At 35.4% G+C, this 15756-nt stretch overlaps 1 protein-coding gene across 3 annotated transcripts in view; it reads right to left on the reverse strand.

The window, feature by feature from the left end:
- The window catches only part of ASCC3 (activating signal cointegrator 1 complex subunit 3), a 330962-nt gene that overhangs the window by 278074 nt on the left and 37132 nt on the right, over positions 1 to 15756 (reverse strand). For all 3 annotated transcript variants that reach the window (XM_047761598.1, XM_047761591.1, XM_047761607.1), the window contains exon 4: positions 7735 to 8294. In XM_047761598.1, the coding sequence (XP_047617554.1) occupies positions 7735 to 8294 (560 nt within the window). The remainder of the gene's footprint in view (positions 1 to 7734; positions 8295 to 15756) is intronic.

Raw genomic sequence — 15756 nt, forward strand, 5'->3', positions numbered from 1 at the left:
CTTCTTCAAATAAGTTCAGGTATTCAGACCTTGATTAATTATATCCCAAGGTTCAAAAACTGCTTACAGAGTCACTGCTATCTAAGAAATAATGAAGGAAAATAGAAATGTCAGATGAAGGCAAAACTTCCTGATTTAAAAAGGAAATGATAAAAATGAGGCAGTCTGAAAATTAATTTAATAGCAGCACATGAAAATGTAACAGAACAAAGAACAGAATTCACAAGTAAAATCACGACGAAACAGTCTTAATTCTTTTTCCTATGAGATTAGGTTAGTTGTTCTTAGACTGGAAAAGCAACTGAAAGTGTGCTATCTTTGAAGACAAGATGATGAAAGCATTCTAACTGTCAATACTGTTAGATTCATGGAGCACTGAACAACTACATCCATATTGGATACAAATATAATTTTAACCATGGCAGCTGTCTATTCAGGCTTGGGCAGGGGAAGGGCTCTTCTAATTATCTGGTGGAAAGGCTATAGAAAAAGCAACACCTATTTGGTCCTCACAGATGAAGGTACATTATTTTAATTGCAATGTGGCTGATGTTGGTGGCCTTATATTTCTTCAGTGCTAAGACTACCAAAAAGAATGTGCAGGACCTAACACAAAAAACTTTTTCATGAAGCATTAATGTTAGTCATTTAGCTTGATAATATTTTATTTTATTTTATTTATTTATTTATTTTTTTATTTTTTATTTATTTATTTATTTATTTATTTGTCTTTTTGCTATTTCTTGGGCCGCTCCCGCGGCATATGGAGGTTCCCAGGCTAGGGGTCCAATCGGAGCTGTTGCCACCAGCCTACACCAGAGCCACAGCAACGCAGGATCCGAGCCGCGTCTGCAACCTACACCACAGATCACAGCAACGCAGGATCCTTAACCCACTGAGCAAGGGCAGGGACGAAACCCGCAACCTCATGGTTCCTAGTCGGATTCGTTAACTACTGCGCCACGACGGGAACTCCTTGATAATATTTTAAATTTCCTACTCTGGATACCAAAAAACATCACTAGGGCTTCCTTGTCAAACTGTAGTATACACATTAAATCAGTGTTTCTCAAAGGGTGGTCTGGAATCTTCATGATCCTTTCAGAAGCTCCATGAAGCCAAAATTATTTCCGTAATAACTCTAAAATATTTCTCGGAGTTCCCATCGTGGCTCAGTGATTAGCGAATCCGACTAGGAACCATGAGGTTGCGAGTTCGATCCCTGGCCTTGCTCAGTGGGTTAAGGATCCTGTGTTGCCGTGAGTTGTGGTGTAGGTTGCAGACATGGCTCAGATCCCATGTTGCTGTGGCTCTGGCGTAGGCTGGTGGCTACAGCTCCGATTCCACCCCTAGCCTAGGAACCTCCATATGTCGCAGGAGCAGCCCAAAAAATGGCAAAAAGACAAAAAAATAAAATAAATAAAATATTTCTCTTCCACACCCATCCTTCCACAAATATAAAGTGAATGGAGTTTTGCAGATGCTACATAATGTGTCATATCAAAACAGACATAGGCAGAAGCACATAAGGGAATCTACCTGTCATATTAAGCTACACATTGAAATGAGTTGAAAAATGTCATATAATGACATTCTTCATACTACATTTTTTATTTTAGAAAAGTTTTTTTATAAAAATGTTACTTATAATAATGTAACAGATTTAGTATTACTAGTATTTATTGTAATAATACAATTACTTATATTAATTTAATAGATTAAATATTATTTTAAATGACTTAGTAAACACAGTATTTAATAATGTTAAATTTTTTGCTTTAATTTTTAATGCAATAAATATCAATAGAACACATTGATAAGCAACATAAAGTAAAACTCCATGAGATCCTCTGTAATTTTTAAGAGCGTAAAGAAGTTTTAAAAATAAAAAGTTTGAGAATCACTGTACTAAATAAACACCAAAATTTCAAAGGATGCTAGAACCATCTATAACACAAATAAACACTAAAATATAGTCTTTGCTCAGAAGACATTCTAATCAAATAAATCCTAATTTTTAGGATTAGACATACATCTGGAACAGGGCTGGGTTCAGAAATGAGTGTACATGGATCAAGTAATACCATTTACATAGAATTAAGAGATGATGGTAACAGCAAATGTCAAATCAGAAATTCTCTAAAGAATGAACCCCAGCTACACAAAAGCAAACTCTGATAATATCAATATAATGCAAAATTCACTTTTTCTAAAAACTGGTTACACAATAACTCCGTCAATATTTACATCAATATTAATAACTCTGCAAATAGTATTTAACACTGAGATAATATCAAGAAATATCTATACTCCATCTCTAACATAACTCTAGTATTCTCAAGTGTTTTCCTATTAACAGTTCTTTAATTTTACCAAAGACTTTTAAAATCAGAACTCACTTCAAAAACTGAGTTCAGAATTTCCTGTAGAATAGTGAGTCTTGAAAAAACAAAACAGGAAAAAAAAAACAGTGGTAAAAATAATAATTCTCTGAATTAAGACCTAACTTCTATCATTTTATTAATTACTTGAGACATCCACATATAAGGAATAGATCAAAATTAATATAAGGTAAACATTCTAATAAAACTTTGATATGTGGAAATATATGATCTTCATTAATGCTGAAGGCCAGAAATTTACACTCAAGAACCTACAGTTTGTGAAATATTATGCTAGGTACTTCATATATATTATCTCATAAATCCTCACACCACCACCATGAAACAAATATTTCACAAATTAGAGACTGAGGTTCACTAGGGCTTGGTAATTTGCTCATAGTCAACAATAGGTAAGCAAATAGAGACAAAATTTCCTTCAAAAAGCCTTGTCAGTCAGTAAGTGCCCTTCTCTTCAAAGAATCCAGTGTCATACTGGATAGAAACAGCAGGCCTATGCTGAGAAAGAAGTCCAAAATTTCTACCAAAATCTTATTTTGTGACTTTGGGAAACAAACTGGGCCACAGGGGTTTTTAATGTTTTTCTGGGGTTTTTTAGCTTTTTTTCTTAGGGTCGAACCCACTGGCATATGGAGGTTCCCAGGCTAGGGGTCAAATCACAACTGTAGCCACCGGCCTGCAGGCCAGAGCCACAGCCAAAGCGACGCCAGACCTGAACAGCTTCTGCGACCTACACTACAGCTCACAGCAACACTGGATCCTCAACCCACTGAGTGAGGCCAAGAATTGAACCAGCAACCTCATGGTTCCTAGTCGGACTCGTTTCCGCTGAGCCACAACGAGAACTCTTGTTTTTGTTTTTTAATCATCTTTATATAGAGGATGCCATCCCCAACTTGCAGGACCGTGAAGAAACTGGTCCAGGTCCATGCATAACAGGTACTCAAAACATGGTAGTTTTGCTGTTACTAATATTACTATTACTACTTTCTAGGAGGAAAGCTTCCTTTGAAAATTCATTAACTATTCGATCACAGTAGGACTAACCTATTGCTACAATTCTGAGTACAGAAGAACAGCAGCAGGAAGATGTCTGTACCAATAACGGATGAATCTTGATCAAGAAAATAACTTGTAATGTTCAAGTCTTATTTGCTTCTGGTGGAAAAATGTACTAACTTTAATAAAAATTTTTAAAAGTAAATAAATATAAAGAGCATAAAGACTGAAAGACTCAGGTTTAATCATAATAACAACAGCCTTAACAGAGAAATTAGAAAAAAAAAAAAACAACAACAGAGAAATTAGGAGTCAGAGTTTAAAAGAAGAAAAGACCTTTAAGAGACAGCAACTTTGAGGTGTGAAGTAGGGAAGGAAAAGAAGATGGTACTGGGAAACCTAAGTGGGCTGGTTTATTAGTTCAACACCCACAAAACCACAGAATTACTTTAATGCAACTAATTCCCTGAAAAAATTTTAAAACATCTTTAACAGGGTCTCAAGATTTCATCCCTTTTCTTATTTCAGCCAGTTTAATACTTGGAATTTTCTATAAGGAATGGACATTGTTTCTAAAGAAATTATAAATTAGAGTAAATGTTAGAGATTCCTCAGCACATTTGAAATGCTTGATGTTTCAAAGCATCAAATATAAGATAACATACAGATCTACTTCTCGGCAAAGAAAGTACATACTGGAGTCAGTATGTCTAAATTTAAATCCTTGATTCACTACTTATCTTGCAACCTTTAGCAAATTTCCCAACATCCCTATAAAATACCTGTCCTCCAGTGAGCAATAATCCATGAGGCCTACAAAACATTTCCTTCAAGTACTAGCAAAGCAGGAGTAACAAAAAATGAGAAAAACTTTTATAAGAATGTGATGTCTGAAAAAGACATTAACTTAGCCACAAGGGTAAAAATAAAATTCTATTAGACTTTCTTACATTTCCTACAGTATGCTTTTTTAAAAAAAAATTACTATAGGAGAGGAAAAGAAACACCTTAGAGTATAACCTTTTCAGTGCTTAAGGCCTATAAGAGCTTTTAATCCAGTACTGCCCACCTCAAAGAATTATGCTAAGGATTAAACGAAGTGATACGCCTAAAAAACAAAATGTCTTATTTAATAGAGTAGCTATTATTACTATTGTTATTAGAATTATTTCTCGCCATGTTTAGACAAAAAGCTCTCTTACAAACATGTTTGAGGTAAATGTCATCATATCCATACACTTTTATTCTCTTGCTTCCAACTCCAGTTCAATAGTAACACAGAGGCTATTTAAAGTCTTTCAATAGCCAGCCCTTAAAAACAGCTTTATCATCAGTCATTAGGTCAATAAACTAAAACAGAAATGGGAAATCATATGGTAAGGAGCAAAAATAACTTCCGCGTGGATAGTTTTTTGTATACTTCTCATGTTATATGTAAAAATAAGTTTCTATGATTCTGCTAAATTTCTGTAACTGCACAGAGCATGGTTATTTAAATACCACTATTCCACAGAGTCAACTAAAAGCTCAAAACAAAAGGAAATGAACTATGCTATCACATAAACTGATTAGACTAATTACACTCTTTCCAGGCTTAAGAAGGAATTTAAAAGTAAACAGACAACACATAAGATATATAGCATACCCTAAAGTGAAAATAACAATGTCCTGAAACAACATTTTTCTCTTGAAGCATTACTTCAAAATTATAAAGGAAAATGTCATCAAAATAATATAATTGAAAAAAGGATCCAATAAATAAAGTATATACTACATTGTAAAACAAAAAAAAATCATAATGATTGTTTATTTTCATTCACATATTTAAAAAAAAAAAACAAAAACTGAGGGATGAACCACTCTACCACTCAAGCCACTGGAAGAATGTGAAATATTCCCTTTCATGTTCAACTGTCCAGTAAATAAATAACCCTAGTTGAAAAATCATAGATCACATAAGATGTATTGACAGGTTTTAGAGTGGCTTAAAATATACCTCAACCAGGTATACAAGGCCTTACCTTATTTGGCCCTCATCTGCCCACCCTTGTCTCTGGCCACACCTGCTTTGCATCCTGCACCCTCACTGTAGAGACTGCAGCTCTCTAAACACACCACAGTCTCTTTCACATTTAAAACATGTTCCCTACCTTTCTGGTCCACCGGAAGAAGTTAAATCTAATCATATTTTAAGACTTGACCTAAGCTTACCTTTCTCTGAATACTTTTCCTACTATACCAACCCTTATACAGAAGCTATGACTGGATTTTTCATGCCCGCTTTTTCTTTGTATATAGTAATATAATAACTATCTCTTCCTATCAAACAATTAATTCCCTGGGAGCATGGATGCTATCTTATTTCTCCTTTTATATTCAGTAACTAGCATTGTATCTAGTGCTACAATATACAATGAGTGGGTAGATGAATAAATTCAGTTTGACCTTGCCATGATTAATGAAAACAATCTCAAGAAAGAAAATGGCCTTCTTCCAACAATCAGATGCAGTCGCATACTTAAAAAATTGTGGTGAAGAACTAAGAAACACAAACTTCACTCTAGCTATTCTGAAGTAAAAAGAATACTTTTTATGGCTCACTCAGAAAAATAAAATTTCGATTAGTTTATAAGTTTCAGTTGACTATAACCATAATAGCAAAACTGCTGTGTATTCAATTATGATAAGCAAATACCAGTGAAATTTTCTTTATAAATCACAATTTTTAAAAGAATATTACTATTTTCAGGATGTTAGAGAAATCCATTTAGAATATGGACTGTATCTGATATAAATTAAACATTCAAGGTAAATTAAGACTGATCAAAGAATTAACAGCATGATAACTTGCTGTTATTTAGAAGCTGAAGTTAATCAGCATAATACTAGCAACTACCATGGGTTTAGTACTCCAATACCTATTTTGGCTAATTCACTAAATTAGTTCTCTTCTGAAAAAACAAACAAACAAAACTAGCTTTTTTTTTCTATATTCCTTATACTCCATGTGATTTTAAAATTCTTAATTCCAATAATAATAATAAAAACAACCAAAAATAATCACAGCTACCTTGTAATAAGTGTTTATCAAATGCTACTTAACATTTCACATATGGTATCTCTTTCAGGGCTTATACCAATTCTAAAATCTGCATATTCTTTTTCTCTTGAGAGAGCCCAACAAGAAAACAGCCTCTAGGAGATTCAATTATCTAAAGTCATATTACCAATAAGTGGGAAGGAAAAAATTCTGCCTTCTAAGACTCTGATTTTTTTTTTTTTATTCTTTTTTCCCTTGGCCACTCCCACAGCATATGGAAGTTCCCAATCAGGAACAGAATCTGAGCAGAAGCTGCAACATATGCCACAGCTGCAGCAATGCTAGATCCCTTTAAGTCTGGGCAGCAGATCAAACCCACACCTCAACAGCAACATGAGACACTGCAGAGAAAACACCAGATCCTTAACCTGCTGCACCACATAAGGAACTCCACTTCTGCCCTTCCTACAATAATATGCCACCTCTCCTAATCCTTCATCAAACATTACTCATCCCATACTAAAATTGAGTTGCTATTATTTTAAATTTATACTAGGTAATGAATATAATGCTGGTATCGAGAGCATAACTAAACCCTTCAAGATAAACGTTTCATGCAACACTTAAGAGTAATTCATCATTTTGAATAATATAACCAAATGGCAGCATAGAAAGGAATTAAAATGTTTCCTTTGTGTGATGTAAAACACTTATAAAGACATAATTCTTTTTTGAACAAGTAATATAAAATAGTCCAATTATTTCTAGATCAGTCTGCTTTTCAAAGCTTAGTCTTTCAACCAAAGAAGCTAGTCAAAAATATTTTTTCTAAATCAAAGATTCTTTCAATACATAGACAAAGTTTCTAATGTTTTGAAGTTTTTATATTTTCATCAAAGAATTTAGAAATGTAAGCTCTGTACAAACGTTCATGGTTATTACCAGATTAGTCATATAACTTATCATTCAAATCTATACACTTTTTGAAGAAGGGACACTACTAATTATTATAATGTAACAATAGATTTAACCAGAACTGTCCCAGTAACCAGGACATGTGGAAATGCTAACTATTGCCCTATACTCTTCCGCAATTCATTACACTCACAGTCTTACTGCCACTACCCAGTGGAAAGATATGCACACCTACTATGCAAAGCCATTTGGCTACACATTTGACCATTGTACCACAATACTAAAGAAGCACTTTCTTTGCCAGCCACCCTTTAAATAGGTTATTTCATTAAAATAATAATTCACATTGAGATAAAACTGCAATAATTTCAACTATACCTCATCTTGAAGTTCATCACCACTTTTAACAGAAGCAAGCATATCATATAAAGTACAGCAAAGATCTTCCATTCTTGTTGCTTTCGCCATTTCATTTAAAGTTGCATTTAAGTACTTCTCAACTTCACACCACAAAAGGGAATCATTTGTTTTTTCCACAGGCTTGAGGTCTGGGGTGGAATGATCCTGAAAATGGTCAGTTAGAAACTTCTTGTAATCCAAGCTTATAGTTTTCTGGGATTCACCATTTACTGGCAGTTCGTCAAAGTGGTCCAAATCATGCATATCAAATGAAAATGCTAAATTTTTACCAAATAAAACTCTGTCACCAGATTCATCTGTGGTCATCTGCATAAGAGCAGTAAGATTGTCTTTGCAAAAGTGAGAAGTAATTCGATTAGTAGCATCACAGGCTGCAGTGGCAGATGATGATGGAAAGGGACCAAACATCTGCTTGATTGCCTTTGTCTCCTTGTGACCAACAGAGTCCTTCAAGTGAAAGGTCTTGAAGAGAAATGCAGCCGCACTTTCAACTGCTTCTTTCCCATTATCCATTCCAACTATTCAAAGACAAAAGAAACAGTATTAGCTCAAATGGTTCAAGTTTCCACTTTCAAAAAACCCACTACAAATATTCCTTTGAGTAAATTCATGTGAAAATAGACACACACACACACACACACACACACACACACACACACACACGGTATAAGATAACCGATTTAGGAATAGGAAAATCCCTTTAAGTCCATTCCCAAAGTTCCAAAGAATTATATTAGGTAGATAACCCATTATCTAATAGTAATTATTCTAAGTACAGAAACTACCTATAACAACCCTTTACCTATTCCTAAAAATAATTTGAGACATTAGCTAAAACTTATTTAAAACTAAATTTTAAAAACTGATTTGAGGAGTTCCCGTCATGGCTCAGTGGTTAATGAATCCAACTAGGAACCATGGGGCTGTGGGTTTGATCCCTGGCCTCGCTCAGTGGGTTAAGGATCCAGAGTTGCCGTGAGCTGTGGTGTCGGTCTCAGACTCAGCTTGGATCCTGCGTTGCTGTGGCTGTGCCATAGGCTGGGGGCTACAGCTCCGATTAGACTCCTAGCCTGGGAACCCTCCGTATGCCTTGGGTGAGGCCCTAGAAAAGACAAAAAGACAAAACAAACAAATAAAAACACTGATTTGAGACACCAGTTAAATAAATAAGGTGCAAAAAAAACCCTGAATTACAGACTTTTGGATTTGGAAGAAAGCCTCACAAATCCATAACTTTCTTTCCAGGTACTGTAAATCTAAGACGACAACAAACAGATTTACATAGTTTTTATTCAAAAGCATTTAATATATAAATCAACTCTCCTTCCACTAAAAAATAAACATTTAATATCATCAAGGATGAATATGAATAGAATCTTTTACAATAAACCTAGCCATATTATAAATTTGTTTTAATCCTGCTGTTGAGAAGGCCAGAAGTAAATTCCTTACCAGAGTAAGAGGAAATAAAAAGGAGTGGCCTCTAATTTCTTTAAGGCACTAACTGATCATATCTGACTCTCTCAAATAAAAAGAGAACCTGTCATCAGGTCACAGAATTCAAAGAATATTCTTAAACGTAAAACAAAGAATTTCAATCTTCAGAAGGCCCCCAAAGTCAATGTGACTTAACTAAAGTAATATTGGTAAAATCAGTAATAATATAAATAACACCAATATCTTCCTGAAACCATGGTTCCAATTATATCATTAATCACAAACTTGAGCAGCTTACAATATAACTCAGTAATTCCAGCCAAACTCCTACACTCTGTTTTTAAGTCAAGCCAGGAGCTATATCATTCTTTTCCCCAGCTTTCTAGCTGGCTAACAGACCTTTTCTGCTCCAGTCAATAAGAATTTCTTAACATCCAAAATCTAGTTCCTGTCCTAAAGGCCTGTTTCCATACCTTTACCTATGTTCCCCAAGGCCTCTGATTATCCAAATCCTACCCATGTTTCAGAATCCAACTCAACTGCCTCTTTCACAGTGAATAGAATATTGAGAACATTGTTGTATCTAGCCAAAATAGGTGCCTGGACAGAGAAGTTAATCTCCACAGAAATTTAAACTGTTGAATTCAACTGAACCCAGGTGTCAATGACACTAGACTAGTGTTTTTACACTGCACCATACTGCCTCAGTAACTTACTGTATTTGATGTTTACACACGTGGGTAGAAGACTAAGTGAAGATATGCAATTTTACAATGTATGTCCATTATTTAATTCTTCAAATATGTAGTCTACTTTTATGATTATAAAGATTTTTTTTTTTTTTTTGTCGTTTTAGGGCCGCACCTACAGCATATGGAGGTTCCCAGGCCAGGGGTGGAATGGAAACCACAGCTGATGGCCTACGCCACAGCCACAGCAAATCGGGATCCCAGCCACATCTGTAACCTACACCACAGCTCATGGCAGTGCCAGATTCCTGACCCACTGATTGAAGCCAGGGATCGAACTCACATCTTTATGGATACTAGTTGGGTTTGTTTCTGCTGTGCCACAACAGAAACTCCTATAAAGAATTTTTAAAATATCACCTGACATATATTCTTTAAGTATTTAGGAGAATACATCACAAAAATCTTCTATAAATCAAATAATGGTTTTAAATTAAATAACTGAATGGCATTTGTGTACATTTTACTTATTCAGTCTACATAAGATGCTCTACGAATTCTGGTTTTTGGGTAATTTAGGGATTATAATAATTCTACAAATAATTCAACAGGGTTGGGACTACTGAGTCTGAGTAAAAATGGAATTCACCTTTACAAATTCATTCTACATCTAACCTGTAAACTTTGATAAAGATATTATCATTTTGCATCTTGGGATTTTCCTTTAACTACTTACTAAGGACTTTTATATTAAACGATCTCAATTCTTCCTAACAAAATTATATCCATTTTATGGATGTTAAAATAGACTCAACTAAATATGGGAGAGGTCAAACAGGTATTTAGCTATTAAACAAGATTCAAAGAAGTCTTCAAACTCCTAAACAAAATTCTTTCTACTATACCACATTGATTCCCTGTAAATTCCTGGAAAGTGAATTATCTCTAATTCTCACTTAATAAACAAAGAAATAAAGAAATAATCACAGCCATATATAACATTCACTAAACATAATACAGTGGATCTATATATCTTGCCATAAAATATATATTGAGCAATATATTAGGTGAGAAAAAAGTAAGTGATGAGTTCATTTTGAAGAAAGAGAAAATAAATGCAGATTCATGGAAACTTCTACTGACATGAAAAATAATTTTCTCAAGGTTTCAAAATTTTGAGTATTGACTTAACACCTATAAAATTTCAAAAATAACAAATACTTTCAAACTTCTAAGCCTAGTTGGGTAATGGTGCTTCATACATGTTAATATCCTTGCCTAATGACTAACTCTCCTTTTGCACAACCTACTCTACCCCATCTTTGAGTTGCAGTGCTAAAAATGGACGTGTCTACACTACAAAGCAGTTCCTCAAAAGTGAATCTCTCCAACTGTGCTACATGAGTCTGGGAGTTCCAGCTTTTGAGAAACATTAGCAAACAGCATTTACTGCCACTGTTCGCTTCCCATAAAGAACGAGACTACCACATTCTTAAACTAACGTACTTATCTGAAGCCCACACATTGCACCATGTTCCGGTCACCGCACACGCATGTCTTTCAGCCCAGACTGACACACCTGTGGCTCTTTGTCTGCATGTGATGACGTTGTCACATGCAGGGACAGGGACTGGCTGTCAGAGGACCCCTGACAAGAAGACAGCTCAGGATTGGAGCAGGAACTATAGGCCCAGGGAGGGTTGCAACAAAAGGAGCACCCGATTTGCTAGTACAGCCCACCGACTAAGCGATCTTTTTGGTGACTGAAATATATGAAGAGTGTTGGTAAAACAGAAAAGATCTGAAGAGAATGAATGCAATCAGACGTCTGACTTGTTAAACATCTGGCAGGCTGCCGCCCTTCTCTCAACAAAGCAGTTTCAAGAGAAACCTACAGAAACCTAAACACTTCTGTGCTTCTCCATCAGTCCGTGGAATCAGTGCACTGGACCACTCTGTGAGGAGGAAGGCCTGGGAAAAACCACATGGTATGTTTCTAGGGTGGAAATTTGTCATAAATAGCCGTGTTCTTGTTTTCTTACAAAAACTGAACTTGTTCGATTAACTGTGAGGATCTTGTTCACAAATAACCTGCTGTTTACCATTTCCCTTTATATTTTAAGTACAGTTTGGTAACAAGTAATCTTTTAAATGATTATTTACTAGGCTGAAACTCGTTGGTCAGTTAACATTTGCTCCCCATTCTTCAAGCTTTTCCTTTCACAACAGAGACTGCAAATCTTTATAAGAGGAATAGGAATTTTAGGAAATTTAGTTCTGTCCTCAAAATAAGCTTTCAGTAAAGAATAAAATAAACAACAAATAATCATTTGACTAAAAGTGTGAATGAAACTTAAGATCTCCAAACTTTTAAGGAAGCTAGTCTAGTGCTTACTACTTAAACACCTAATTTTCTATCCATAAAACACTAGGGCTGTAAACCAGAAAACTGGCATTTCAACCACAATACATTTAAACAAATAGGCTTAAAGGTCACTAGAACACTTTTTATTAATAATAAATGCTTGTCCTGTCCGCTTTACAGTTATATTGGGAGTAAATGAGATATATGTGAAAAGTATAAGGATCAGTATAACTGATTACTGTAACATTACGAAACAGAAAAATTGTTTTTCTTTTTAAGGTCACACCTGCTGCATATAGAAATTCCCAGGCTAGGGGTCAAATCGGAGCTGCATCTGTGACCTACACCACAGCCTGCTCCTACTGCAACACTGAATCCTTAACCCACTGAGCGAAGCCAAAAATTGAACCTGCATTCTCACAGAGACTACTTTGGGTTCTTAACCTGCTGAACCACAAGAACTCCATAAAACAATTTTTTAAAATCAGAGTTTAGTGATGACTATAATCTTAGATCATCCTCAACAATTTACTTATATTTTCCTTTTGATCCCAAAATATTAAAATTAAAAGATTCTGAAGTATAATTTTAAATTGCCTACCATAATCTTGGAGTTCCCACTGTGGCTCAGTGGTTAACAAACCCAACTAGCATCCATGAGGACGGGGGTTTGATCCCTGGCCTCGCTCAACAGCTTAAGGATCTGGCATTGCCAGGAGCTGTGGTGTAGGTTGAAGAGACAGCTCGGATCCCGCGTTGCTGTGGCTGTGGTGTAGGCCGGCAGCTGTAGCTCTGATTAGACCCCTCGCCTGGGAACCTCCATATGCCGCGGGCGCGGCCCAAAAAAAAAAAAAAAGAATATGGTCTCTTGAGTCAGACACACCCCATCAAATGCTGGCTCTATTGTATGCATTTCAGCCCCTCTGCCTGTTTCCTCACTTGCAAAATATGGACAATAACAAGCGGGTTATAGTGTTTAAAGAGTTCAGGAGTTCCCGTCGTGGCTCAGTGCTTAATGAATCTGACTAGGAACCATGAGATTGTAGGTTCGACCCTGGCCTTGCTCAGTGTGTTAAGGATCCAGCGTTGCCATGAGCTGTGGTGTAGGTCGAAGACTCCACTCGGATCCCGCATTGCTGTGGCTGTGGTGTAGGCCAGCAGCTACAGCTCCAATTCGACCCCTAGCCTGGGAACCTTTATATGCCGCGGGAGTGGCTCAAGAAATGGCAAAAAGACAAAAAAAAAAAGTTCATATGCATAACATGTTTAAAACAAGGTCTAGCACATGGTAAGTGCTAATTAAATGTCAGCTCCTATTAAAAAAAAATAAAATAAAACTCCCTACCATAATCATTGAAGAATTCTTTTTAAAGGATGAGTAGGAAATTTTAATTAAAAATTGAACCAACTGTTTTCATACTTAATATTGCTAAATATTCAATTTATAAGTTGTCAGCAAATGACTTCCTTGATCAGTTAAATCTTCAATGTGTAAGAGAAAGTAACTGACAAATTTATTTTTTCATGCTATGCTCAAATTTTAAAGGTCCATTTTTACCCCGACACTTGATCTGCGACTGAAAATACCAAAGTATTATAACCTTGCATCATAGTGTTAAGTTCGTTCCACTTGTTAAAAATACCAGCAAGGCAGGCAAGCAACTATAAACATTTTATATTCGAATAGATTAACTAAGTGATTTAACTGATAGTCACGATGGTTTATTTTACAATATGTTAAATACTTGCACCAGCAACTTTCCTAGGACAGTATTACATACTAAACAGTACAAAATGATTCAACTGGAGTCAGTTCCCACTGTGGCACAACGGGATCTGCAGCATCTCTGCAGTGCAGAGACAAAGATTTGATCCCTGGTCTGGCACAGCTACAGCATAGGTCACAACTGTGGCTTGGATCTAATCCCTGCCCTGGGAACTCCATATACGGCAGAGCAGCCAAAAAAGAAAGAAAAAAAAGATTCAATTTAAACAATACACTATCTTATATCCTCATCATTTTTTCCCTCTTACATATTTGCCTCCAATACCCAGTAATGTATTTTTTCTAAGTATATTATCTAAAATTGTCACATGAACTTTATAAGTATTTTACTCATTTTATAGAGAAACTCAGATACAGAAAGGTTAAATAACATACTAAGACTATAACAGTCAGGACAATTTTTTTCTTTTTGCCTTATACCATCTTTCAAGTAATCACCAAATTATCTTAACTTATGATGTAACAGAAGTAAGTAAGCATTTACCATATGGCTTTTTGGGAAATAAACTGAACAATTTATGTGATATAAATTTTAAATTGCCTAAGAAATGTAATATAATGAGTTTCATTTATTTTAAAATTATAACTCTGCATCAGAGTACCTCCATCAAAACATTGCATTAAGTAGGTAAAGTGTTTTAAGAAATGTTCAATACAGTAATTTGAAGGAGTTGCTTAAATGTTAAGATTATGCCTACGCTGATATAAAAATCATTGCCTTTGGAGTTCCCATCATGGTGCAGTGGTTAACGAATCTGACTAGGAACCATGAGGTTGAGGGTTCGATCCCTGGCCTTGCTCAGTGGGTTAAGGATCCTGCTTGCTGTGAGCTGTGGTGTAGATTGCACACATGGCTCAGATCCCATGTCGCTGAGGCTCTGGTGTAGGCTGGTGGCTACAGCTCCAATTGGACCCCTAGCCTGGGAACCTCAACATGCCATGGGAGCGGCCCTAGAAAAGGCAAAATGACAAAAAAAAAAAAAAAAATCATTGCTTTCAAGGTGAGCAAACAATTAAAGGAAAACAGAAACATATTTGGTAGAGAAAAAGAGTAGTAATACAAGAGCTTTAACAAAGACCAAGGCATGTCTCCATGTTTTAAATTCATCTATTTAATCTTACATATATTCATTACAAAGTGTGTATACTTATAGTGTAAACTTTAAGTCAGCATTCAGTCATTACATTGCAATTTCTACTACTAAAAATTCTCCATCAAATTACAACCTGACTTCCCAAGCAACCAAATGGCTAACGAAAGCTTTCTATAACAAAACCATATTTTAAGCATCACTCAAGAAATAGAAATTCTATCTTTGAACAAATCTCATAGCTCACTGAAACTTACATTTTTTACTTTTTTAATTCCAAGGGGAAATTTTTTTAATAAGATAAACACCTAAGTGCTACATCCATTTATCAGGTGCTTAGTAATATTATACTTGGTAATACTATAAAGAAACTTACCTGCAAATTTAAAAGTGCCTCTACCAAAGAATGCAGTAAAAATTTCTTTATGCTTAGGGAGTCATAATAATTCGTAAATGAAAAATAAATTGATAAGATAAAGCAAACTGTGAAGAAGTGATCTTATTTCCAACTCTTGCTACTGGTACAAGAGCAATTTAATTTACAGCTGTTTTGTCCTATTCCCAAGTAATCTGAACTACCTGTTTAAATGGCTGATATATTTGGAAAGTCAT

Source organism: Phacochoerus africanus, chromosome 2, assembly GCF_016906955.1.
Source record: "Phacochoerus africanus isolate WHEZ1 chromosome 2, ROS_Pafr_v1, whole genome shotgun sequence".
NCBI lineage: Eukaryota > Metazoa > Chordata > Mammalia > Artiodactyla > Suidae > Phacochoerus > Phacochoerus africanus.